This window comes from Hemicordylus capensis, chromosome 4 (genome assembly GCF_027244095.1).
Source record: "Hemicordylus capensis ecotype Gifberg chromosome 4, rHemCap1.1.pri, whole genome shotgun sequence".
In the NCBI taxonomy this organism is placed as follows: Eukaryota; Metazoa; Chordata; class Lepidosauria; order Squamata; family Cordylidae; genus Hemicordylus; species Hemicordylus capensis.
The window spans coordinates 30,711,736-30,738,070 of record NC_069660.1 but is presented as its reverse complement, the minus strand read 5'-3'; the positions used below and the strand labels follow the sequence as shown (position 1 = coordinate 30,738,070).

General features: G+C 46.7%; 2 protein-coding genes across 2 annotated transcripts in view; one reads left to right on the top strand and one right to left on the bottom strand.

Annotated features, from left to right (window-relative positions):
- Nucleotides 1-26,335, bottom strand: part of KCNB1 (potassium voltage-gated channel subfamily B member 1) — a 393,304-nt gene that overhangs the window by 8,145 nt on the left and 358,824 nt on the right. The gene's annotated exons all lie outside the window — the stretch shown is intronic.
- LOC128322382 (somatomedin-B and thrombospondin type-1 domain-containing protein-like) lies at nucleotides 1,619-25,519 on the top strand. The gene is made up of 5 exons (XM_053243528.1): nucleotides 1,619-2,520; nucleotides 9,125-9,319; nucleotides 11,922-12,000; nucleotides 14,398-14,574; nucleotides 22,016-25,519. The coding sequence occupies exons 1-5, from the start codon at nucleotides 2,283-2,285 to the stop codon at nucleotides 22,131-22,133; spliced, it is 807 nt and encodes a 268-aa protein (XP_053099503.1). The 5' UTR covers nucleotides 1,619-2,282; the 3' UTR covers nucleotides 22,134-25,519.

Below are 26,335 nucleotides of genomic sequence, written 5' to 3'. Positions count from 1 at the left end.
TCAGGCTCCACGCCTGTGGCTGTCTGGGAAAGCTCCAGAAGGCTTGACAGACAGGGCTTCTACCCTGATTCTCCTTCAGGAGCGAGTGTGTCCGTTCACACACCAGCCAAACTTACCTCAAAGTCCCTTCAAGATCCTTGGACACACTCCACACACGTCAAGCTTTGTCTTGCAGATTCTAGCTTATCTCAAGTTATTTCCGGTTTTCTAAAATGCTGGTTTTACACTCCTTTTCCTGAAAAGGCTGGAGCAAATAGGGAGAGGCGCTGACTTAGAGTCAATAGCATGATAAGAAGGATACTCTCTTTAGAAATGCAGATGTAGCTCTTCAGTCAGTACTCTCCCCCTCCCTTCCCCGCCATCATTGGCTAGAAGGAAAATATGAAGGAAAACATCGGAACTTGCCTCAAAAGCAAACCCGAGAGCAGAGGGGAGGGGCTGCTTCCCTCAGTGCCATGAGTGTACTTCAAAGTGGCTTCGCTCAACATTTACCCCACAGCATGAGGCCATGTGCAAATAACTCCCTGGATGTTCTTCACTCAGGGCTTTTAAAGCCCTTTTCACATATCGGCCAGATTTACCCAGAAGTCCCTGCAAGTTATCGGGGAGTGGTTCATACACAATTCGGGTTTTTCACTGCACATTAGAGAGTAGCTGGATTTATATCGGGGTAAAAAAATCCACTATTTGCATAGGTCTTGGGGACAACTTCGAGTTCGCAGTAAAGCCTCCAAGTAAACTTGTGGTAAAGCCTGCTGTGTGTAAAACATCCCTGGATATAAATCGGGCTACACAATGAAAAACTCAAATCATGTGTGATGTGCTCCCCGTAGCTTGCAGGGACTTAAGGGTAAATCTGGCCGATATGTGAATGCACAGCACATCCTTCATTCTGGAGGAGATGCGAGCTAAAAGCCCTGTGTGAAAAACTCTCCGGGATCAGGAGCTGAAGTTCCCAGGAGTACACCTGCATCATATTATGGCTTGCCCAGAGGAAGGGCTTGGCGGTCTATAAAGTCCTTCTACTCTATCCAGGGGCATAACTGTAATAGGGCAAGAGGAGACAGTTGTCTGGGGGCCCACTGCCTTGGACCCCCCCAGAGGCTGTCACATGATTCCCCCAGCCGCACACCCACATGGGCTTCCTTCAGTTGTATTCATCCTCCCAAACTGATGTGAGAGTTAAGACCTGGAGCTCCCAGAACAGCATGTCTTTCTCTAGTACCATTAAATGACTTGCATCATCCACAATTTTCAAAACCTTTAAAAAAATAATTTAGGATGATGTTCTATTGTGGCACATAGGATAGATATAGATTAATTTTACTATGCTTTTTGTTACCACTATTCAGCCTCATTTAAGATTTCTTTACTTCATGAGCTAAGCTTCAGTGGTGGTGGTGGTGGTGGGTGGCATTTTAAAACCTTCCCTCTGGGCTCACTCCAACCTTGCTACGCCCCTGACTCTGTCCGCCCGAACTTGTAGCATACTTCCCCAAAAATATGCACAGAACGGGCTGCGTGTCTGTCAAACCAGAGCCAAGCAGCTTTGGTAACCAATAGCTCACTATTCCTTTAAGCCACCTGACTGAGCTGATGCTGGTAATCGCAGAGAGGGGCGGGAGGGGTGAAGGTCAGTGTGGGCAGGGAACAGATCGCACGCTGGTTTGGGGTGGAACGGGGCGCGCTTGGCTTTGATCGCAGGTTAACGGATAGGGGAGCCCGCCCAGTGCTGATGCAGCGGCGCTTTCCTGGAGAGCCACTTGCAGAATTTCCACGTGCAGAGCGGGAGTTCTTCTCTCAGTCTAGGCGCTGCCGGGTGTGTTAGCTCGGGAACTCTTGGCTGCTAGCCCGAGCCGGATCCACGCTGCTGGGCGCTTCACCCGCGGCGTGGGGGAAGAAGGACAGCCTCCAAGTTTCCTGACCGTCCCTCCCCGCCACCCCTGGGAGCTGCGGTGAGCTGCTGAACAAAATTTGGATCGGGCGGGGATCGATCGGTTTGCTGCTGCTGCTGCTGCTGCTGCGGCGGACCACCTGGGGAAGCTCTGCTCATAGTTTGGACGCAGATCTCAGTCCCTGCACCAGAGTGGAGAACGGATCCGGGGCGTCTGCTGTTTGCCGTCTGTTTTGGCAGCGCTGCATCCTCTGTTGAGTGCCTCGGCGGCTAATAATTATGATTCAACATTGGTTGCCATTGGTGTACTAGGTGCCGTACAGCTTCTAGGCGCACTTCCTTGCCCCTCTTCAGTCGCGGGGCAGAGACACGCCACGCCAAACCAAAGATGCTGGCGCGCCCCTGGTGGACGTCTACGGTGCTGCGGCTGCTGTTGCTTCCCGTCTTCCTCGCTGCGCGGGGCGCGGAGAGTGGGTGCGCTCAACTGGGACGGTGCTGCGCGGGCAGAAGCATGGCCTGCGTCAGCGCCGGCTGGAGACCAGATGGCTCTCACGGGCCTTGCTACTGTGACCAGGCCTGCCCTTACACCTTGGACTGCTGCCACGACTACCCGCAGGTCTGCCCAGGTGCGTCTCCAAGTGGTGCAGGGGCGAGGGCTGAGGGTGGAGTCGGTGGACTGAAGGGGTTAGGGAGGAGGAGGAGGAGGAGTGGGTTGAAATCAAGAAGGAAAAACAAAAAGCAGGGGCTGGGCCTGCGCTTGTAGCAAAATGAGGAGGACTATGGCATGTCGGACTTCATGTGGGAGCTCACGGGTTTGAACTTTGTTGTCCTGCCATGTGAAATATTCCCTACAGAGAATACAACGAACTAGCAACTCAAGAAAGAAATTCCAACCCCGGCTGCTTCCTGTTGTGCTAGTTTTCTGCTTGCCTGATAATTCTCATAGAAGGCGACATTCAGAAATGTTAACTCTCACCAATAGCCTGACCCCTTTGCTAAGCAGGGTCCACTCTGGTTTGCATTTGAATGGGAGACATGTGTGAGCACTGTAAGATAGTCACCTCAGGGGATGGGGCTTCTCTGGGAAGAGTACCTGCATGCTTGAATGCAGAAGGTTCCAAGTTCCCTCCCTGGCAGCATCTCCAAAATAGGGCTGAGGGAGACTCCTGCCTGCAACCTTGGAGAAGCCGCTGCCAGTCTGTGCAGACAGTACTGAGCTAGATGGACCAATGGTCTGACTCAGTATATGGCAGCTAACTTGGTTCCTATGAACTGCTTCAGTCCATTTTATCGCCTCCGAAATCTGCCACCGCTTTCCCACCTGGGTCTGCTGCTTGTGTAGCAGGTGCCACTGTGGAGCGTCTAATATATTCAGAAGCCGGTCTAAATGCACATGGATTTCAGTGGGACTGATGCCCTGGGCTATGTAATCCTAAAACGTGTGTACTTGGAAGTAAGGCTCAATGCTTACTCAGCTCCTGGTCCCAGATGTGTTCAGTTACCAGTTTCCTTCTAGCCCACACATTCAGACGTCTGTACACATGTGTGTATTTTTGTGTAAATGACTGTACATGTGTTCATTTTAGAAGTGAATATGGGTACAGACTCTTTCCAATGCAGGGTACAGATAGGAAGTTTACTGGTGTACGTGTGCTGAGCATAATGTGTGAATAACTATGTGCATATAGAGTTGGATGTGTATTGAATGTAATACGCGAATAGGGTTGCGCTGCCATCCTTAGTGATGTGCAGGACTCATACAAAGGGTGCCACTATACATGCATAACTTGGATCCTTTGTCACTTTTGATATATGAAATTGAGAGTGTTCAAAGCTTGACACATTTATAGAGGCCTTCTCATTACTGCTTTGTAAGCTGGTCATAGGAACTTAGGAAGCTGCTTGATGAGTCAGTTTATTGGTCCATCTAGCTCTGTATTGTACGTTCAGGGAAAGAAAAATCCAAAGATGGGAGACACCTTGGTGCTTCTGTGATAGTGTTCAAGGATAGAAGATAGGAAGCTGCCATATACTGAGTCAGACCATTGGTCCATCTAGCTCAGTATTGTCTACACTGACTGGCAGCAGCTTCTCCAGGGTTGCAGGCAGGAATCTCTCTCAGCTCTATCTTGGAGATGCTGCCAGGGAGGGAACTTGGAACCTTCTGCTCTTCCAAGGGGAATGTCTTATAGTGCTCACACTTCTAGTCTCCCTTTCATATGCAACCAGGGCAGACGCTGCTTAGCTAAGGGGACAAATCATGCTTGCTACTACAAGACCAGCTCTCCTGGTGCAATAGAGGGCTCAGGGCAGACACCCCCCCCCCCGGTGACAGGTGCCCACGCTGCTAGAACACTGAACCTGCCAACTTCCATTGTACTATTGTACTGTTCATGCACACTCTTTGGCAGGAAATGGACAATAGGTGTCGTCCCCCCACCCCCCAGAGTTAAAGGAGCATGACAGAAGCATTGTTGTCTGGGGTTTACAGACAGATTGTGTTGTCAATACTGATGTACTATAATACAGGGGTTCTTAACCTGGGTTCCATAGGGTGGGTCCAGGTTGTCCCTGGAAAATCTTTGCTGCACTAAATTTAATTTGCTTCTTGTTGAGTCAGAAGAAAGTTCTTGGGTATAGCTCTCTCTCTCTCTCTCTCTCCACCCCGGAGTCTTATGAAGCCATAAGGCTGTTCTCATGAGTAGCCAAGCCTAGGCTTGACTGCCCACGGGTATAGCTGGGATCCAAGCAGATCCCGGCACTGCCATGCCACTAAACCTGGCTCTGTAGCCTGGCTGTTAGTCAGGGTTAAGGGCATGAGTTCCTAGAGTGCCCCTAACCCTGGTTCCTAGAGCACTCATCTCATGGGGGAATTCCCCTTTGTACCACGCTGTGCATTGTGGGATTCCTGGAGACCCGGACAGCTGCATGGAGACCCGGGCAGCCATTGGTGTGCACGGCCAAGCCTTGTTGCCAGGAGGTGGTGGGAAGGGCATGGAGATCGTCTGGGGAGCGGGGTGGGGGGAGTTGAGTTTTGCACAGCTTTGCCTGCCTGCCCAGCCCTCTTCTGGTCGTGTGCATATCCTTTGTGATATATAAATGGGGTGGAGGTGGGGTTCCCATGGGTAATACTTGAACATTGGAGGGGGAGGTCTGTAGGGGCAAAACAGATAAGAAGTCCTGCTGTAATACAAAGCTTTTGCAACATGGCATCTGTGAGTAGAGTTTTTCATGTTTGATATCCTGGTGTGTATTTTTGCAAGCAAAGTTGTTATAGCATTTCTAGATGGGGCAATTCCAAGGGTGATGGAATTGGGCATGTTGCCACTTTTCGGGAGCCCTAAGCAAATTTTTGAGTTGATATTTATTTATGTATTTATTATATTTATTTATTTGATTTTTATACCGCACTTCCAGAATGGCTCAGGGCAGTTTACAATTAAAAACAAAATCATTAAAATCAGTTAACAATTAAAACAAAAATTATAAAACAGTATAAAACAATTAACAATTAGAACATCATAAAACAGTAATTAAACAATCACAACAATTAAAAAACCCTGAAAAACAGGTTACAACATTAAAACCAATTACAATTATTTAAAAACCCTGGAAGGCCAGCTCAAACAAATAGGTTTTAAGGACTCTCCTGAAGGCCAGTAAAGAATTCAAATTGCGCATTTCTGCTGGGAGTGCATTCCACAGCCCAGGAGCAGCTACAGAGAAGGCCTGCTTCTGAGCTGCCACCGGACGAATCGGTGGTAACTGGAGACGGACCTCCTTAGATGAACTTAATGTGAGGTGGGGATCATGCAGAGAACAGAAGGCGCTCTCTAAGATAACTCGGACCTAAGCCATTCAGGGCTTTAAAGGTAATGACCAGCACTTTGTATTTTGCCGGGAAACATATCGGCAGCCAGTGTAACTGTTTCAAAACAGGCATAATATGGTCTCTGCGGGTTGCCCCAGAGACCAGTCTGGCTGCCGCATTTTGAACTTACTGAAGTTTCCAAACTACGTACAAACACAGAACAAAAAGGGTAACATGTGGAACCAAGGATATCTCAAATGAAAAAACTGTGTAAAAAGAAGAAAAATACAGTGGGAAACTAAAACATATTAAAACATATTAAACTTGCTCAAAATGGATTTTATAAGTTTAAAGTCATAAAGATTAATTTAGAATATCAATATGCTTAATATTAATATAAGAAACATCAATTACAAGATAATTAAATATAAACAAATATATATGAGTATAAACAATATAATCCAAAAACTATATAGAAGCTATACATAAGTATTGATGAGTATGCCAGTGTCCAACGAATAAACGTCCATAATTAGGTGGAAAAATCCATCCGATGTTGGAGGAGAGTTGAAAGCAGTGAAGCCCATCACAAATATGCCATGAATAGATAAAGGTAATGATGTAGAAGGAGAAGCTGAACTTTTTGTATGGACCCAATAAAATAAATTCCTTCAGTAAATCACTCCAAACAGAGTGTAGGTCTCGTAGAAATCTTTATGGGTCTCTCATATATAGATGAATAATAAGCTTTACTCCAAGGTTTTAAAAAGTAAAACTTAAATAGGCATATTCAGATATTCCAGGGTGTAAGCAAAATAGTCCTTGAAAAGCTGTCTAGATATCAGCTATTTTCGCATTTGCTTCATCGTGAAGGACTATAAATAAATATAGGACTTTCTTCAAAGATTTGAACTTTATCTCTTAAACTACGTACAGCCCCACGTAGAGCGCATTTCAATAGTTAAGCTGAGAGATTACCAGCTGATGCACCACTGTCTTGAGGTCATCCTCTTCAAGGAATGGGCACAGCTGTTGAATCAGCCAAAGCTGATAGAAAGCACTCCTGGCCATGGCCTCCACCTGAGATACCAGGATGAGGCCTGGGTCCAGGAATACTCCCAAGCTGCGCACCTGCTCCTTCTGGGGGAGTGTAACCTCATCCAGCACAGGAAGATCTAACTCACCCCTCAGGTTCTGAGCCCCGACAATTAGCACCTCTGTCTTGCTTGGATTCAGCTTCAATCTGTTATCCCTAAGTAGATTTGGGTATCAGCATACTGATAACACCCAGCACCAAAACTCCTGATGACCTCACCCAGCGGTTTCATGTAGATATTGAAAAGCATTGGTGACAGAATGGAGCCCTGAGGGACTCCAAATAACAGCTCATGTTTTGAGGAGTAACTGTCACCAAGCTCCACCATCTGGAATCTACCCAAGAGATAGGAGCAGAACCACTGCAAAGCAGTGCCCCCTATCCCCAACTCCCTCAGGCGATCCAGAAGGATAGCATGGTCAATGGTATCGAATGCCGCCAAGAGATCCAGAAGAACCAGCAGAGTCACACTCCCTCTGTCGATTCCCCGGTAAAGGTCATCCATCAGGCTGACCAAGGCTGTCTCAACTCCACAGCCAGATCTAAAGCCAGTTTGAAATGGGTCTAGATAATCAGTTTCCTCCAAGACTGCCTGGAGCTGGTTGGCCACCACCCTCTCAATCACCTTGCCCAACCAAGGGAGATTGGAGATTGATCCATCGCTAAGGGGTTCAGGGAAGGCTTCTCTAAGAGTGGTCTAACCATTGCCTCCTTTAAACAAGGAGGCACCCTATCCTCCCTCAGCGATGCATTTATGATATTAACTAGGCCACCTCCAACAATCTCCCTGCTAGATAGAAGCAGCCAAGTCAGGCAAGGATCCAGAGAACAGGTGGTAGGCTGCACTGCCTCAAGCAGCTTGTCCGCATCCGCAGGAGTCACAGATTGAAACTGATCCAATCTAATACTGCAAGAGGGATTGCTGGACACCTCCTCCATAGACCTTGCAGAAATAGTGGAGTCCAAGTTGGCCCGAATACAGGATATCTTGTTTGCAAAAGTATATGTACCCACTGGAAAGAAAACATCTCCTACTATAAGGGCATATTTTTGCAAAACTTTTAAATATGATAGTGTCTGAAACATGCAAAGTACATTGGTAATGGGATCAGAAAGTTACTGACATATTTTGCATGTTTCAGACACTATCGTATTCAGACACTATCATAATCTCCCCTTAGTTGGGCTCTTTGCTTTGGAAAAGAGGCAACTAAGGGGAGACATGATCAAGGTCTTTGAAATTATGCATGTAGTGGAGAGAGTGGACAGAGAGAAATCTTTCTCCCTCTCTCACAACACTAGAACCAGGGTTCATCCCATGAAACTGAAGGTTGGGAAATTTAGGACTAACAAAAGGAAGTATTTTTTCACACAGCACATAATTAATTGATAGAATTCTTTGCCATGGGATGCAGCCACTAGCTTGGATGGCTTTAAAAGGGGTTTAGACATATTCATGGAGGACAGGTCTATCAGTGACTACTAGTCTGGTGGTGGCTATATGCCACTTCCAGCCTCAGAGGCAAATTGCCTCTAAATACCAGTTGCAGGAGAGCAACAGCAAGAGAGAGGGCATGCCCTCACCTCTTGCCTGTGGGCTTCTCAGAGGCATCTAGTGGGCCACTGTGTGAAACATGATGCTGGATTGATAGGCCTTGGGCCTGATCCAGCAGGGCTGTCCTTATGTTTTTAATATTCAGGCAGAATGCATTTATCCCTCTTTGCGAAACACAGGTTTGTTAGTGGGTACTTATCAGAGCTACCAAAACATATCCCTTATTTTATGCCCCATCAGTCATCAGTGTGTGTATCAAGAACATATACTTGGGTGATGCCATCTTGTGGCTTTCACTGGAATACAATGTACCACTTTTCAAGGAACAACTTAAGTGCAACAGGCTATTTTCACTGTTGATCACTTATGTGGCATGCCTGAAGTGCTATCTAAATTTTCCTAATTCCCTAAATAGGTTGTGATGTGACCTCCGCATAATAGTTACTTGGGCTGGGTTTACAGGTGCAGCAGAATGAAGTGGTAGGATGCTGAGTAGGTAAAATAGTCTGCACTACTTCAGGCCACAGGTGAGAACCCATATTTTCAGTACAGTAGCAGTCAATAATGGCATCTCCTCTTTGCAGTGGTGCAGTCCATTCTATCACCTGATTCTGCTTCATAGATCAACCCCCGTTAAGAAACATCATCTAAGTTGGGCACCTGTAGTTGGCTTCTGCTCAGATGGGATTGATCTAAATTCTGTTTCTGGGAGGGTCCTGGCGCCTTGGCTATATAGAACTGGAAGTTGTCTTCTTCTCCTTCTCCTAGTGGTTTCCTGTGTGGTCTCTGTGTGGAGTGACTGGAGTGGCTGTGCAGAGCCTTGCAAGGCAACGTACCGGGTTCGAAGGAGGCACATAATCCAGGAACCAAGAAATGGTGGTGAAGCATGTCCTCCTCTAGAGGAGAAAGCTGGTTGTTTAGAGTATTGGACTCGGCAAGGGACAGAGTGTAAGCAGTCCTTAGGTAAGTGTGGTGGAGCAGGACAGATTTTCATTTCAGAGTTTGGGTGGCATGGAAAAGAAGATTGGTATCAAGGCCTACTCGTGGATACATTCAAGACTCTGCTGCTAAACAAACACAACCAGTATGTTTGGGGAGCACTTATTGGGCTACTATTACTGTGGAGCTATAACAAACAAATCAACACATAAAATTATCATCCTCTCTCTCTTTTTTTAATTAAATAAAGTGAAGTGACTAATATCTCTGGCATGCAAGCCTTGAACATAGACCTGTTTCATTACTTGTTCTGATTTCTATCCCACCTTTCCTACTTTCTATTCTAGTGGGATCCCCAAAACATAAAGTCGTATAATGCAGACATTCCCAACCTTGGGTCTCCAGGTGTCCTTGTGCTACAACTCCCATTATCCCCAGCTCCAGTGATAAAGGGCCATGTGGTCAGCTGCATGTATCAGTTCCTGCTGAACAAGGTCCAAATAGCATCTTTGCTCACTCCTGGTGGCTTTGCAGCCCTCTGGCAATGGAAGGAGGGCTGTGGGTCTGTATTTATTTATATTTAAGTAAACTGCTTTGGGAACCTTTGTTGAAAAGCGGTATATAAATATTCGTAGTAGTAGTGGACTGGGCAGAGGGGAAAGTGTTAGAGAGCTCAGGAGGGGATATTTCTTTGCACCAGCCGCAGCAGAAGTGCACAGGTAAGGGAGTGCTACTAATTAATGTTGTCTGGAGGCATGCAGTTAAAGTTCCAAATAAAGTAGTTTATTTAGAAAATCAATCAGAGAGATAGATTGAGAGCTACATGCTTAGTTGCTAGCTTCATACAGGAAGAAAGGAAGAAAGAAGTCTGTCTCTCCAGTGAGAGAATGAAACCTGAGACTATCAGTCTAACAAAGCGGGGAAAAGTAGAGAAAGCATGGTCAGAGGGGGAATGTCTGTACTGGCTTTCTCTACCCCTAATGCCTCTAGTGGTCAATATTATTATTATTATTATTATTATTATATTTTTACATTTATATCCCGCTCTTCCTCCAAGGAGCCCAGAGCGGTGTACTACATATTTGAGTTTCTCTTTCATAACAACCCTGTGAAGTAGGTTAGGCTGAGAGAGAAGTGACTGGCCCAGAGTCACCCAGCGAGTCACTACACCACGCTGGCTCTCTCTTTAGTCACGCAAGGAGGGTTGAGGATCCACAGGGATTCTTCAGGGTCCCTGCACTGAAGTTTTTTGCACAGTGGACTGGAAGCGGGAGCTATCTTTGCATCTCTCCCCTCCCTCCAAAAGCCCTTTCTACTTGTATTAATATGTCCCTTAGGGCTGTGCAAACCTCAAGAATAGAATAGATCTATGGAAGTGGAAAGGGCAGTGGTGGAGCCTGACCGCCAGTGGCCTGTGTGTGGCTGCGGCAGTGGTCCCACTCACCCTGCCCCCTGCATCCGACGTCAGATATGGGGGCTAGCCACGCTTCCACCTCTGATAGCAGACGTGGGGGGCGTGGCCTGGCTCCATTGCAGAGCCCTGCAGCTCTGTTCGGGAACGAGTCAGGCCGGCGCAGGGCTGGCCGTTTAACTGACGAAGGGGCCACATGGCCCCTTCGGGAGCTAGACTCGGGCCAGCGCTGCATTTGTGGCGCAGCCCAGAGCAGCTCTTCCCTGCAGGGAAGAGCCACTCCGGGCTGCGCTGTGAATGCAGCACTGGCCATTTAACTCCTGAAGGGACCATTGGTGGCTCCACCCCTGGGAAAGGGCTTTTGTAGGGAGGGGAGAGATGCAAAAAAACCCCTTTCTGTTGGAGATGCAGCTCTTGCATGACATCGACTCTTAGCACCAGCAACCCTATTGGAGCCAGCGTGGTGTAGTGGTTAGAGTGCTGGACTAGGACCGGGGAGACCTGAGTTCCAATCGCCATAAAACTAGCTGGGTGACTCTGGGCCAGTCACTTCTCTCTCAGCCTAACCTACTTCACAGGGTTGTTGTGAAAGAGAAACTCAGGTATGTAGTACACCGCTCTGGGCTCCTTGGAGGTAGAGTGGGATATAAATGTAATAATAATAATAATAATAATAATAATAATAATAATAAAGGGCTGCAGAGAATGTCAGTCACTGGCTTCTTGGTCTGTTCTAAATGTATATTTTCCTCTTCTCTTGAATTTTTTATAAACCAGTGTTGCTTAGACCAACTTATACATCTGTAGGCTGGAGCAGAGTTCAAGTGGTATATTTTTAAATTGGGATGTGTTTTCTACCAAACCTGCTGAGAATTATTATTAAGTAGCTTGTTCCTCCATCCTAGTTACTGGGATAATGAGCAGGCATGTTTTTGCTGACAAAGGGGAGATGCTCCAGAGAGGCGGATAGGGAATACCCATTCTGTCTAGTGGAAGGACGACTAATCACTGAAAGAGAGTGTGTGTGTGTGTGTGTGTGTGTGTGTGTGTGTGTGTGTGTGAACTGTCTCTGAATCCCTGCCAGAGGGAAAATGACATGGCATTAAAGACCATAAATATCTCAGTCTTTATTGTTCTGCTGATGCAAGCAGGTTTAGGGCACAGCTCTCACTTATCATGTTGGCTATGTTTTCTTTTCCTCTTTGATGTGAGCAGTCCCAGCATTAATAACCACTGGAGGCTATGGGAAAGGGAGGAAGAAACGTGCTGTATCCCATGAGAATGAAAGAGCTGGGTAAGTAATATGTTGTATTCTATAACGGATCATCTGCTGCGGCCTCTGTAGATCGCACTCTGGCCTACAGGATGAATTAGGCAAGGCTAGAATCCCAGGACCAGAGGGAGCTCTCACTTAATCCAGTACAGCCTTGTACAGACTTTCCCTAAGCCTAAATCCACCAGTCGCAGACTTGTTTTCTTTTGTCCCCTATTTCTAATGCTGAATTTCAAAGCATCCTTTGAAACTTCATTTAACACACACACACGCTGCCCCTATGTCTTACATTATTCAAAGACTGTGGGAAGTGAGCCCTTCTTCTTCTGAAAGGGGATACCTTGAACAAGATTCCCCCTTGCCTGCCCCCAGTATTCATTCTAAGATCTAATCCACACAAACAGTAGAGGAAGTGGTGAACTTGTTTCTGGATTGTCCGGGGTGGATGGGTGGGCCTTACAAAGTCAAATGCTTCCACAGAGCGGGCTGGTTCAGACATGACATGGAACCATAGTTGAAGCCCTGCTACAAGAGCAAAGAGGCACCTTTTGAAGTGGTGACTGTCTTGTATTTAGCAGGAGGAGAGCAACTATTCCTGTCCAGCCACAGCACAACATCCTTCCAGTGGTTGTTGCTGGTGTCTACGTTATGTTTCTCCCCCCTCCCCCCCTTAAAAAAAAACATTTATATTCCATTCTTTCTCCAAGGAGCCCAGAGCGGTGCATATAGTTAAGTTTCTCTTCACAACAACCCTGTGAAGTAGGTTAGACTAGTATACCAGCAGGTATGATGGCTGAATGGGGATTTGAATTCGGGTCTCCCCGGTCCTAGTCCAGCACTCTAACCACTACACCAGGCACAGCTTTTTAGACTGTGAGCCCTTTTGGGACAGGGAGCCATCTTACTGTTTGTTTTGCTTTTTTCTATATAAACTGCTTTGAGCATTTTTGCTGTATTTTTTTTTTTGAAGGTGTAACTATTTATAGTAGTAAAGCCTGATTCTGTGTGATGACCCCAGGCTTTGGGAGCATGCACTCCCTCCTCCCCCATCCATGTGAGCCTCACAGGGATAATACTTCTGAAGTATGTTAGAAAGAAACCAGCATTGGCTGTGATACCCAAACCAACTTATCTAGGTTTGCTTGTAACCAACTTGCTTGAACTGCTTTAGGGATTAAGCTGGTCATGCGGTAGTGAGCATGAATTATCTCCTTTGCTAAGCAGGGGTTGCCTTGGTTTGCATTTGATGGGTGACTACATGTGAGTGCTGTCTGTTGGAGATGAACTTCCAGTGCATCGACCTTTTGCACCAACTGTCCTAATGACCACTAGGGGCATTGGGAGTCGAGACAGTGAGTCAGGGTCTCCCTATCTGTCCCTACTCTATGACCCCTGAACTGACTCTGCAGCACTTCCTGGGCTGAGTCACAATCCTTCCTTTCCTCCTAGAGAGCAGATGGAAACCTCTCTCTCTCTCTCTCTCTCTCTCTCTCTCTCTCTCTCTCTCTCTCTCTCCTTACCTATCCACTATGTAGTCCTTTAGATTAGATATAGGTCTTTCCTATCTAAGTGTATTTAACCAATAAATATTTAGTGTTTAGTCACACAAGGATCTCCATATGTTTTCTCTAAATAGCTGCAATATCCAAACCATCCTCTGCTACCTACTCTGTAACTGGAGTGTGTGCTCATTCCTTAGTGCTCTGCTGTTTTACCTATTGTGGGTAAAAATCAACAACCTGTAACACTGTCTGCTGTAAGATATTCCCCTTATGGGGCCATAGCTCAATGATAGAGCATCTACTTATATGCAAAAGATCCCTGGTTCAGTTTCTGGCATCTCCAGGTAGGGCTGGGGACTACTTCTGCCTGAAACCATTGAGATGTTGCTGCAGGTAGACCTTGCTAACCACGTACTACTAATCGCAGTTCTGTGTATCTGTGGCTCCAAAATAGGTACCCGGCCCCAGTATGCGCGCAACACAAAGTGTTAAGTTCTGCATATTTACAGTGTCGGGGTAGCTGGAAATGACCTCTGAGGTTGGCTGCCATTTTGGGAGTTTGTGGCTCATTTTAACAACAAAACATTTCCCCCTGTGATTTTTCGTGGAAACCTGACCGATTTGGAACATGGTGGGAGGTCATTTCTGGAAGGCTGGAGACCAGCAGAGCATGGTAGGGCACTCCCCACCCACCACATTTGTTGCCTTCCCCCCACCCCCACCCTCCAGGAACCTAAATCCCCCCACACCCCATTCCCATTGCTGCAGTGCCCCACTATCCGCAGCTCCGATATCCCTGGTTCCTCCACAGAGTGGAACCCCCACGGATAACAGGTTTCACCTGTACTGAGTTAGATGGGCCGGTGGTCCTTTGTGCGAGCCTGGCCTAAAACCAGTCCTATCCTTTCCACGGCAGGTATTGTGTTGAGTTTCAGCTCACCGCCATCACAGAAGGCTGTCTGCATGGGAACAGCTCCTACACCCACTGGATGAAGTATCTCAGTGAAGGGCACACGGTGTGTGTAGAGTGCCAGCACCCGGCCCTGGATTCCAGGAGTCTCCATTGCTCTGGGGATGGCAGTGGCGCCAAAAGGTAAGGGCCTTGACTGTCCTTTCTTGTTTAGAAGGGTGTCTGATAATTCCATTTCAACCCACAACATACCGACACTGCCTAGAAAATACTGGGGATAGGAGCAGTTGAATTGGAAAACTCCTGAAGCAAGTGAGAGGGGCATTGCATGCACCTTTATGTAGGCTTGAGCCCGAAATGTTTTGGAGGCCATTATAGAGGCCTCTGAAACGTTTTGACTCTGGGGCCGTTTCAGCGTTTCGGCACTCGCAGGGGGTGTTGGAGGAGGGTGCACTTAAGGGCGGAGGAGGGTGCACTTACTCCTCCCTCCACTTTTCCCCCATCGGCACGCCATTTGTACCGAAATCCATGGGGCGGCAGCGTACCTCCGTGTGATGGGTGCGTGCATAGCTGGTACTTTTGGTGACGAAAGAGGGAAGGGACGGCAGGGAGATAAGCTGCCACCCCATGGATTTCAGTACAAACGGAGTGCCGGCGGGGGAAGAGCAGCAGGAGGGGTAAGTGTACCCTCCCCTGCCCTTAAGGAGCAACCCCCGCCAAAACGTGGCTGAGCCGTTTCGGGCTCAAGCCTACCTTTATGTACAGCTCTGCCAGAGCGGGCCAAGACCTTTTGCTGCCTGAGGCAAAGGGCAACATGAACACCCACCCACAGGTGTGTGTGTGTGTGTGTTGGCATTCCTGGGCCATGCTTCTGAGGCAGTAGCATGCCAGCAGTCTCGGTCTATGCCACCAAGCCAGAAAGTAGTGGCAGAGGCATTCCTAGCTTATGTTGGGGTGGTAGAGGCATGCCCCAGCTGGGTGAGGAGGGGAAAAGAACAGCATGCCCTAGTGGGATGAGGGACAACATGGCAGCAGGTGGCAAGGGGGCTCGTGGAGTGACGTCTGTGGTGGTGGAGGGCTGGTCTTTGCTCATTTCCTCCTCATTTCTGCACCTGAGGCAATTGTCTCACCCTGCCTTGTGGAAGGGCTGCCCCTGTTGATCTCAATATGCCACTCGGGAAATGTATCTTATGGTTGGTTCACACATGCATGTATATCACTTGATTATACTTAATGACTGGCAGCTTGAACGTGTAAGGAACGTAATGCTCCAGTGCAATACCACTGGAGCATTATGTTCAAGGAGATGCAAGAGTTCTGGGCAGTGTCAGATCTGTGATGGGCGATTCACACATGCAAGTAATCGCTTGGTGTTGCAGTCATCAAGAAGATGTGTGCGTGTGCGAATAGCCTGATTTGCAAAGCATGTTGGCTCAGCTAGATCATTTCTTAACCGCAACCCTGAATGCAGTTCTGTGCTATTATGATGGCTTTTAGAGTGCTTCATTTTAGAACGGGAGAGAGGAGAGATGGTCTTGTGGTAGCAAGCATGACTTGTCCCCTTAGCTAAGCAGGGTCCACCCTGGTTGCATATAAAAGGGAGACTAGAAGTGTGAGCACTATAAAATATTCCTCTCAGGGGATGGAGCCACTCTGGGAAGAGCAGAAGGTTTCACGTTCCCTCCATGGCTTCTCCAAGATAGAGCTGAGAGATTCCTGCCTGCAACCTTGGAGAAACCACTGCCAGTCTGTGAAGACAATACTGAGCTAGATAGACCAATGGTCTGACTCAGTATATGGCAGCTTCCTGTGTAATTCCTGATTCTCAATGTAGACCCTGCCCTGTCCCCAGCGGCATGCTTTCTCCTGGAAATCAAAAGGCACATGGCATTCCTGTGGAATTTCACTTCAGCACAAGCAAATTTTGTAGATTCGTTTTTGCTTGGTTCACTAGGATCTTTTGGGACTGTGGGCTAGTCTTTTGAGGGGAGGGAGTGGGGTTCAGAATGACAGCTTTTGCTAGCGCTCTTGGGACGTGCTTCATTGGTTATGAAGCTGCTTTAATGGATTGATCTAATTTCAGTATCTTGCGTGCATACAGTTGAAAGTATTTTGTTGAATTAGCTGAGCCACGTTCGGAATGTCTTGCAAGGTCACGTCGCGTGCAACTGGGCTTGTTCGTCTCTATTGCTCTCCTCCTCCTCTCTTCCAGAAATAGGTTTTGAGGCATCGACCAAATCAGCTGGGGAGACATGGTGGCATGAATTTTTGCTGGTCTTGATTACTTGAGAAGGGAGAGCAGCTGGGGAAGTCTCTCTAGGATGTGTGGAGGCTGTATGATAATGGAGACCAATAATTTTCTAGCAGGGGCTCAACAGAAGGATAGGATGGGCGTGAGACATCTCTCTCCCAACTTGGATGGGAAGCTGTTGGACCTGGCTCTTGGGCAGTTGAGGGCAGAGCAAGCCAAAGGCAATCTGTACACAACAAGAGCAACTTTCCTTGCTCAGAGCAGTGAACAAGTAGTTTTTAAAAGGGGTCAGGGAGCCAGCAGAAAGCCAAACACTGCCAATGGAGAGATTCCAGCTGTCAGGGCCAGCCTTAAGGAAGAGAGCTAAGAAATGAAACCTGAGATTCACTAGATGCTGTATTTTATACCAAGTGTAAGATTTCTGTGCTTGCCTGGTTGCCAGCAGATGGAGAACAGAAGCCTGCTTGCCAGCAGATGGGTGAAATAAACACAGCCACAGTTAGGCTTGTTACCTAGAGTATATCTTGGGAAGGAAAAATCCTGGCCATGATCTAAGTGCTGTTAGGGCTCATTCTCACAACTACCACAGTGTCCAGTAATAATAAAATGCTGGATGGTTGAGCCGCACACACTCTTGTTAAGCATGTTGTGTGGGCTCCAAAAAACCTCCCAGTCCCCAGTTGGCACCATGCCAACCTGGCATCTAACTGAGTTTGTTGATCTGAGATTTGCATCCCAGTGGTCAATCCCAGACTCTTCTGCTGCCCAGACTTACATAAAAGTTCCACATTTTGGATAAAATTTAACAGCTTGTGATTTGATTTTGAATTGTGCAGAAATTCTAATTTTTCACTAACACAGTTAGTTTCCATTCGGCTGCATTTTACCAGCACTTTCTATCTTGGACTAATAGGAGAGAGTTTCAGGTTATGCCTCATGGATCTGTACAGTATTGTTAAAAAGTGGATTTTGGGAGCTACAGACAATTTGCTTGCTACAGGGATCCTTGTGGTTGTGTCTATCTCTAATTGTACTTTAAAAGCTTAGTACAACCTGACTAAGACGAATTAGCCATCCATTTTTGGATCATTGTTTAAATGATACTAAGAGATTCCGGCCTGAGTAAGAACTACTGACGTTTGCAAACAACATGCACTGGGAATTTCTAGAAGAGCCTGCAAGGATTCGCTGTTCCTTTATGGTTTGTAGGAAGATGTGGTAGTTGGAATGCAGTGTTGTTATGGACATTCTGTACCTGCAGATAGCGGAGGCTCTTACACAATGTACCTCTCAGAGGGCTGCACAACTTCAGCCCTCCAGTTGTTTTTGGACTACCATAATCCCCAGCCACAGTGGCCAATAGTCAGGGATTATGGGAATTGGAGGTAGACAATGGCAGACGGGCCAAAGTTGAGCAGCCCTGCTCAAAGTGTTTGCATTTCTTCATCAGCTGGTCCAAAACTTGTAAGTGATTTGGCAAGGCTACCCATTACCTTCCAAATGTGGAGGCCACCTAAAGCGTCTCTTCTACCTTTTTCATGTTGCATTCACAGTGTGTATTGTGGCTCATCATGTAGTTCTGTTCCTGCACATAAAGCTTTCTGCACTGCCAGGAATGGGCGTGCTGGAATGGAAACCCTTCAGACTGCACAAAATCATGTGATTAATTTTGTATGAACATACTAGTATTTTTAAGCCCGTTATAATAACGGGCGCTAGCCTTTTGTTCCCCCTTTTAAGTGTTCTTCATCTCTTTTTTTCTCTGTTTTTGTGTTTGTGTGTGTCCCTGGTTGTTGGTTTTTTTTGTCACCTGACTGTCTGTCTCTCTTTCTTTGTCTTTTTCTCTCTTTCTCTATGTCTTTGTTTTTCTCCACCCTCCCCGCCCCCCTTTAAGCATTCTTCATCTCTTTTCCCCTGGTTTTCTGTTTGTGGTTTTTTGTTTTTTGTTTTTTTGAAATTATTTTTACCTGACAGTCTGTCTCTCTCTCTCTTTGTCTCTTTCTCTCTTTCTCTTTGTCGTTGTTTTCCTCCTCCCTTTTTTTTTTTGTTCTCTCTCCTCTCCTTCGTCCCTGTGTCTTTTCTTCCATTCCTGCTCTGGCCGGGGTGATCTGTAAACATAATCAGAGCAGGAGAGAGGAGCTCGCTAGCAGAGCTTCTCTCTCTGCAAAGCCTCTTCCCATACTGCCACTATGAACGCAAAGGACGCAATAGGCGTCCTTTGCGGCCAAAGCACCAGTTTGGGAAGAGGCTTTGCAGAGAGAGGAGCTCTGCTAGTGAGCTCCTCTCTCCTGCTCTGATTATGCTTTTTCCCAGGTAAGAAGGACTCGGGCATCTTGGAGGGGGGGCAGGTGGTTGGTGGCGGCGGCAGCTGCGGCGGCAAATTCATGGGCCAATTTGGCCCTTAATAATGTGGCGGGGGAGCGGGATTGGAGGAATCGGGCAGCTGGGAGGGTGGGAGGATGGTCGGCGGCGGCGTCCGTGGCGGTAATTTCATGGGCCATTTAGGCCCTTAATCATGTGGGGGGGGAGCGGGGAAGGAGGAATCGGGTGGCCGCAGCAGCACTTGCATGGGCCGTTCGGGCTAACATGGCCTCCCGTGTCTGGGCGGCTGTATCTTTTTGGGCCGATCTGGGCATGCACTCCGCGCATGCCCAGAACGGCCCAAAAAGACACGGGCAGCATGGCTGCACACTTAGCCTTTTATGATATAGGATGACGCTGACTTATATGGAATCAGCTCATCTAGCCTTGTGTTGTCTACTCTGAATGACAGTGATGCTCCAGGGTCTTGGACAGAGATATTCTGCACCTTGCTACCTGAAATCCTTTTCACTGGTAAGGGCAGGCTACCCTCTGTGCTACCCTCTGGGCACCTGAGCTGTTGCCCTTCCCTGGACCACATTGTGATGGTGATGGTGGTGGTGTGTGGACACATGGAGATAATTTGAAGCAACATCCATGTGGTCAAGATGAATTCTTTTTAGATTGTGAGCCCTTCGGGGACAGGGTTCCATCTTTGTTTGTTATTTCTCCGTGTAAACCACCCTGAGCCACTTTTGGATGGTGATATAGAAATCGAATAAATGAATGAATTGTAATCAACTTGGTGGACACTGTTTTTAAATCTGCAGAAGCGTGGGTGGGTGGGATTACAGACACACAGTGTACTTTATTGCACTTTGATTCTGTCCCGTTAGCCCTAAAGCACTTTGAACCTTTGTATCTGGAAGGTATTCTCTTCCAGAAAGTGTTTAGTTCAGAATTTCAATGCGTCTAGTCTCCCCATCAGTCTCAAATGGGCTATCTCTGAATACAGACTAGGGCTGTTCTCACAATGACACCTCCTACTCAGTGTTCACTGGGAACAGAAATTCCCAGATGTTTGTTTTTTTACTACAACTCCCAGAATTGTCAACTGCAATGGCTTTTGCATGGGGATAATGGGAATGGTGATGGTGTGCTAAGCAGAAGTTGGTCTGGAGGGCTCTGTCCTACTGTCATGGCTCAGTCGTATGACTTGGAAGAGTCAGAGCAGGAGGATTCGCCTGCTAGTGAGGGCTCAGTGGCACAGCAACAGGATTTGGCAGGGAGACCAGACTCTGGAGCTGAGGATTCGCAACAGCTGCCAGACATGATTTCTGATGGGGAGGAGCCTGGGATTTCACCTGTCTTGAGAAGGCATCTCAAGAGGCAAGCTCAGTGGCAGTCATGCAGGCGCAGGAGATCACAAGAGAGGAAGCTGAAGGGCTGACTCAGGGAAGCCTGATTGGCTGCTGGTTCTCTTGAGCCATATACCGTATTTCCCCAAAAATAAGACAGTGTCTTATATTAATTTTAGCCCCAAAAAATGCACTAGGGCAATTAGCGGTACATCAGAAATTACTGCTAGGTCTTACTTTCGGGGAAACAGGGTATATTTAACAGTCTCTTACTTGCTCAGATGCTGTTTGCAACATTTCGCTGGCCGCAGACAGTGTGCTATTTGAATTCCAAAACTTTGTCCGAGTTCCAGTTTGCCTTGTTTATGCTTTCCTGCTTTGTTCTGTTAATTCCTTGCTTCTGTCGACCTTCGCTATTTTCATTCCTTGCTCTGTGTTTTCTTTTCACTTATTACTCAGTTATTGTTAGAGAGGGGTATCTAGTTCAGTTCAGGGGACTTAATTCATTTACTGTTTTTCTTTGTGAACCTTTTATTTTTAATTCATGCAGTTCCGCTGCTGCTTTCTGTTAACTCATCGGGAAGTGCTGAAGGGGGTGGTAAATTCTGTTAGGTCAGCTGAGCTAACAGATTTACGACACTTACCCAGCAGCTGTACCCAGGTCTTTGGGACAAAAAGCCCTCCAACCCAGCTGCTACTTCATGCATGATAGGTTGACTTATACCAAGTTGACTTATACCAAGTTGATAAGTTGACTTATACCAAGTCAGACCATTGGCCCATCTACCTCAGTATTGTCTACCCAGACTAGCAACGGCTTCTCCAAGGTTGCAGGCAGGAGTCACTCTCAGCCCTATTTTGTAGATGCCAGGGAGGGAACTTGGAACCTTCTTCATGCAAGCATGCAGCTGCTCTTCCCAGAGTAGCCCTATCCCCTGAGGGGAATATCTTACAGTGCACATGTCCCCCTTTCAAATGCCAACAGGGTGTATCCTGCTTAGCTAAGGGGACAATTCTTGCTTGCTACCACAGGACCAGCTCTCCCCCATCAGATCACTGATGGTGCCTCCAACCTTGTGTTTAACTCACAAAAGATCAGAAAATGGGAGCATGCACAGCCCCGAACTAAGGTAGGAGGCATCTCCTACTCTTATTAGGATCGCTTGAACCAGCCTGCTGAATGCTGACGTAAGTGGGGTGGAGGGAATCCAAGATTTTTTGAACTCTCAAATTCTGCTTGTGTGACTATTTTAAGCTGCCTCTCTGTGCTTGCTTAACTTCTGGTGGAAGTTCTGTTGGTGAGAATGTAGCATGTGTTACATTCAGAGGCAGGATGCCTCTGAATACCAGTTGCAGGGGAGTAACAGCAGGAGAGAAGGCATGCCCTCAATTCCTGTCCGTAGGCTTCCAGCAGCATCTGGTGGGCCATTGTGTGAAACAGGTTGCTGGACTAGATGGGCCTTAGGCCTGATCTGGCAGGGCTGTTCTTATGGTCTTACCCCAGATGGTAGGTGCTTATGTATATTAGCCCTAGTTCATATAAATGTTTTTCCATGGTCCAAAGCTTTTATTGGCACTCTACGATTTATTACTCTTTCAGCCATGCCAGAGTTGTAGCTACTCACTTGGGCCGTTCACACGACCTACTGGGAGGGTGGGCAGACGGAAGACTTATGCTTCGATGTCACTGTTTGGTTTTGCTTTTTTGTTCCAGGAACCAGCTACTTCACTGGCAGGCTGTGGGGAATCCAAGATGCAGAGGAACCTGGAAAAGAGTTCGCCAGCTGCACACTTGCTCTTGTCCATCTGTTCACAGCTTCTTGTTTATCTGATTCTCATCTAGTTGTCTTCCTGCCTCGAGCCTTTATTTCCTTGGTGATTCACATTCACAAAGGTCTGTGAACAATCACCCAGCTGGACTGATACGTTCTGAGATCAGAACACTGTTGCTTTAAGGAACAGTGGCTGCATGGCCCCGTTTGGAAGGGAGAGCGGTCTGTGCTGCATTGTGCAGAGTGGGCCAGAGCGACTCTCCCTGCCTAAAGGCAGGGAAAGCCGTTTCGGCCGTGCTGCCAATGCAACGTGGGCCCATCTCTCTCCTAAATGGGGCTGTGCGGCCCCGTTTGGGAGGGAAATCGATCGGCACCGCTGCATTGGCAGTGCGGCTGAAACGGCTCTCCCTGCCTTTAAGGCAGGGAGAGTTACTCTGGCCCACGCTTTCAACACTGCTTGGGACCGTTTGGGACCAAAATAAAATACCCCCTGTGTCTGAGGCCACACTTGCGGCCCCTGATTTGTGGCAGCCCGGGTTCTTTGAACCTGTTCGCCCAATGGTGGTGCTGCCCCTGGTTCCTAGGTTAAGTTGCTTTATTTTAAAGACTCTTGAGCAGCAAGGTTTAGAGTGACTTCTCTTTAAGAGAACCTAGACAGGAAGGTTTGAGTCCTGCCGTGGATTCTGTGCAAGCAGAGAAAAAGTGCTGAATGTGGCATTAGACTGACACAGACCCCATTGCCCTTAAAACAACAAACCAACCCTAAATGCTTTAGCCTCTCATTGTAGGAAAGGTGCTTCAGTCCCCTGATTATTTTAGTTACCATTTTCCAGCTCCACAACAACATCCTTTTTTGAGACATGACAACCAGAACAATGCCTAGTATTCGAATGGAAGCTACACCATGGATAAGACCATTAAAATATTGATTCCTTTATCTTTGATCCCTAGCATGGAATTTTCCTTTTTCAGAGCTGTCATGTGCTGTGTCAAGATTTCTATGGCGCTAACTGTCCATGATCCAAGATCTGCTAGAAGGTCTGATCAGAATTGCAGCCATGTGGGGAAGAGGGTATTTAACCCTTTCCTGCTGTGCCATGGTTCCCTCAAAACTTGCTTCACTGAAACCATTGTTAGTCCCAGGGAAGAAGCTTTGTTGATGTCAGTGGTGGATTCCCTCCCAGAACTAATAGTTTCAGAGATGAGGATTCTCATTGGGACCGTGGCACAGCAGGAAAGGGTTAATGCAGGGATCTCCTGCTGTTGTTGGACTACAGCTCCCATCACCCCAGCTGCAGTATATTATGATTGGGGATGATGGGAGTTGTAGTCCAGCAGTGGAAGAGCCAAGGTTCCCTGTCCCTTGACTAATGTATACACACCCTGCATGTCTTCTCCACTCTGTATCACCACCTGCCCAAACTGCTTTTCTGTCAGGATCTAAAATGAGTGTGACATTTCTAGTTTTGTCCCCCCACTCATAGTGGTTAGTGTTGGTGTTGACCAAATTCAGTCCCTGCAGAGCTCATGAATCGCGGAAGTTTAAGGAAGCAAGACCGGAACACCTCAGAATGCAGCCGGAAATGGAAGTTTTGAAAGTGCTACGTCCCAGCAGCAGCTACCTGTACTTGGAGAAGCTTCTCCAACTTATGTCTCCAGATGTTGGTCTACAACTCCCATCATCCTCAGCCATAATAGCCAGAGGCCACTGGGAGGTATAGTCCAATAACAGCTGGGGACCCAAGTTTGAGAACCCTTGCCCTATCCATTTGACTTGATTTGGGTTGTTGATGGTTCTCCCATGATCACTTTCAGCAGTGAACAGAGGTGCTTGTGGGCTCACAATCTGACAAGGGATCTGGTGGAGGCACTTATTGTATGACCTAGTGCCTCCAGATGGGGCCTATCAGGGACACTATAGTTAGTACAGTTCATATATTCATAGAGTTTGAAAAACGGCCAACTCGGTGTATACTCCAGGTAGTGGTGAATACCCATGAATTTGGTGAATATCCGTATGTTTCCTCCATCCCTGCTGAATTGCATACCTTGCAGGGAAAATATTTGCATGAGCTTCCCAAGAATCTGAACATTACTTTTTCTGTATGAGTAAATTGAGCTTAGGGGCCATCTTCAAACAAGTGGATTGCTCCCATTTGAAACTGGTACAGTCCTGTAAGAGGACTCTGCTGCATGCCAACCTGCTTGATTGAATTAGACTCTTTTCCTTCTCCATGCAATTGATAAGAGATGGAATCAACTTCACAGAATTGTGAAAACCAAAAGCATAAACATTTGAAAGCATCTGCTTGCTAGAAGTATATATTTTAAACTGGTGAATAACTATACTAGTTTCCTGCAGGATCCTCCCAGAAAATCCATACAGAGAATTGGTTCTAGCTTTTTAAATTTGATGACAAGTGCTGTGATGCGAGAAGCCTGCAGTCAACAGAATCAGTACTGCAGTCAAGTCTAGCAAGACATTCCAGAAGAGGGCAGCAGTCATCAGTGGCAGCTGTGAAACAGTTGTACAAGCAAACCCCTTACGGTTTTGGTTTTTAAAAATAAAGGGGAAAGAGTGTATCGAATGTAGGTATTAAAAGGTGGGAAGGATAGACACTCCGTTAACAGGGAAGGTTCTTATGAATTTCCTCCTACAAGAAAAAAACAAATATTTATTAAACACAGAGGATTTACTACCTGTTCCAATATGTATGTGTCTGTTTAAACGTGGATCTTAGGAGAAAATCCCATGAGAAAAGCTGGGTTTAAATGCTGCTTTAAAATGGCTTTCTACTATAAACAAGATAGTCAGCCTCACACGGAATGAACAACAATATGTTTTCTGGAGATGACAGCTATTCCCATGACAACATTGTGACCTCTTTGCCATTGGCTGTCAATGAGAGAACAGCTGCCACCATGAATGGATAGAGCCCGAAGCTTCAGTCCAGTTCTGCATTTGTGAGGCACTTGCTTTTCAGTAATGGACAGCATCTTGATATTGTGACCACTGTAGCCCTATTCAGACATCATGTTGTACAAGGGTACAATGTCTGTACACTGGTTTTTGTGTGAATGAGTGTACCTGTGTTCATTTTAAAAATGAACCTGGATACAGGCCCCTCAAAGGCATGGTACAATAGGAAGGGTACTTCTGTACCTGCGTTGGACATAACATGAATAATTGTACTTTTTTGCACAGTACACTTGTACAGTGTTCACTGTACACTTGTACGAGCATTCCACATAATGTCTGAATAATGTTTGGATGTTATCTGTAAGTCATATGATGTGCAGCTGTCCTGTGGTCACAGCACAGCATGAAACATGTAATAGATTCGCTTGTTGCATGTGCCCCAGACTGCTTATATTTTCTTATATTTGAATAAAACAATGTAATGATGATGAAATATGCATTTTCCACAATACACCAGCTTTTTTTTTAGAGTTCTTTCATGCGCAAATATATGTTAAAAGCAGGCATTCAAGATAGCAGATATTTCAGTGTAAAACATTAGCTTCAGTACTATACAAAAGTGGCTGAGCTGTGCTCTTAAATGCAACTCAATGTCATGATTCAGCAAAAAGACTGACAGCAATCAGCCAATCCTGTTACAGTGTCAACCCCATTACAGCACACCCCACCCCACCCCACCCATGTCTCATACTCCGAGGAAGGGAATAAAATTCCCAACCTCACATAATCTAATCTTATATTAGGCGAATGCAAATGGTTGGTTTGCAATTCAGTGAATATAACTTTGTGGCAAATTTAAATTTCTTTTCCCCTGGCACCATCTTCTGTATTAGGACTAACACATGATGGTCAAATCTACAAAGCTTTTGCATTTGGTTTTGTGGTCCAGCCTGCTCTGGAAGAACATGCATGGCTCTTCGTCTTGAGGTGGTTTGTTTCACAGTTGCCTTGTGCTGGAGGTCTAGATGCAGCTAAGCTGCAGAAAAAGGTTTACTGGGCTTGAGAGGTAAGGGTCATTGTGTGGATGCATCAAATCTGGAATTCAGAGTTAGGGTGAAAATCATGAGAAAGCATTAAACTCTTAGGAACATAGGAAGATGCCTTATACTGAGTAAGACCATTAGTTCATCTAGCTCATTATTGGCTGCACTGACTGGCAGCAGTTTTACAAGGTTTTGGGCAGGAGCATTTCCCAGCCCTACCAGAGATTGAACATGGGACCTTTCAAGCAGATGCTCTACCATGGAGCTTACAGCCCCATCCCACAGTGCTCACATACAGC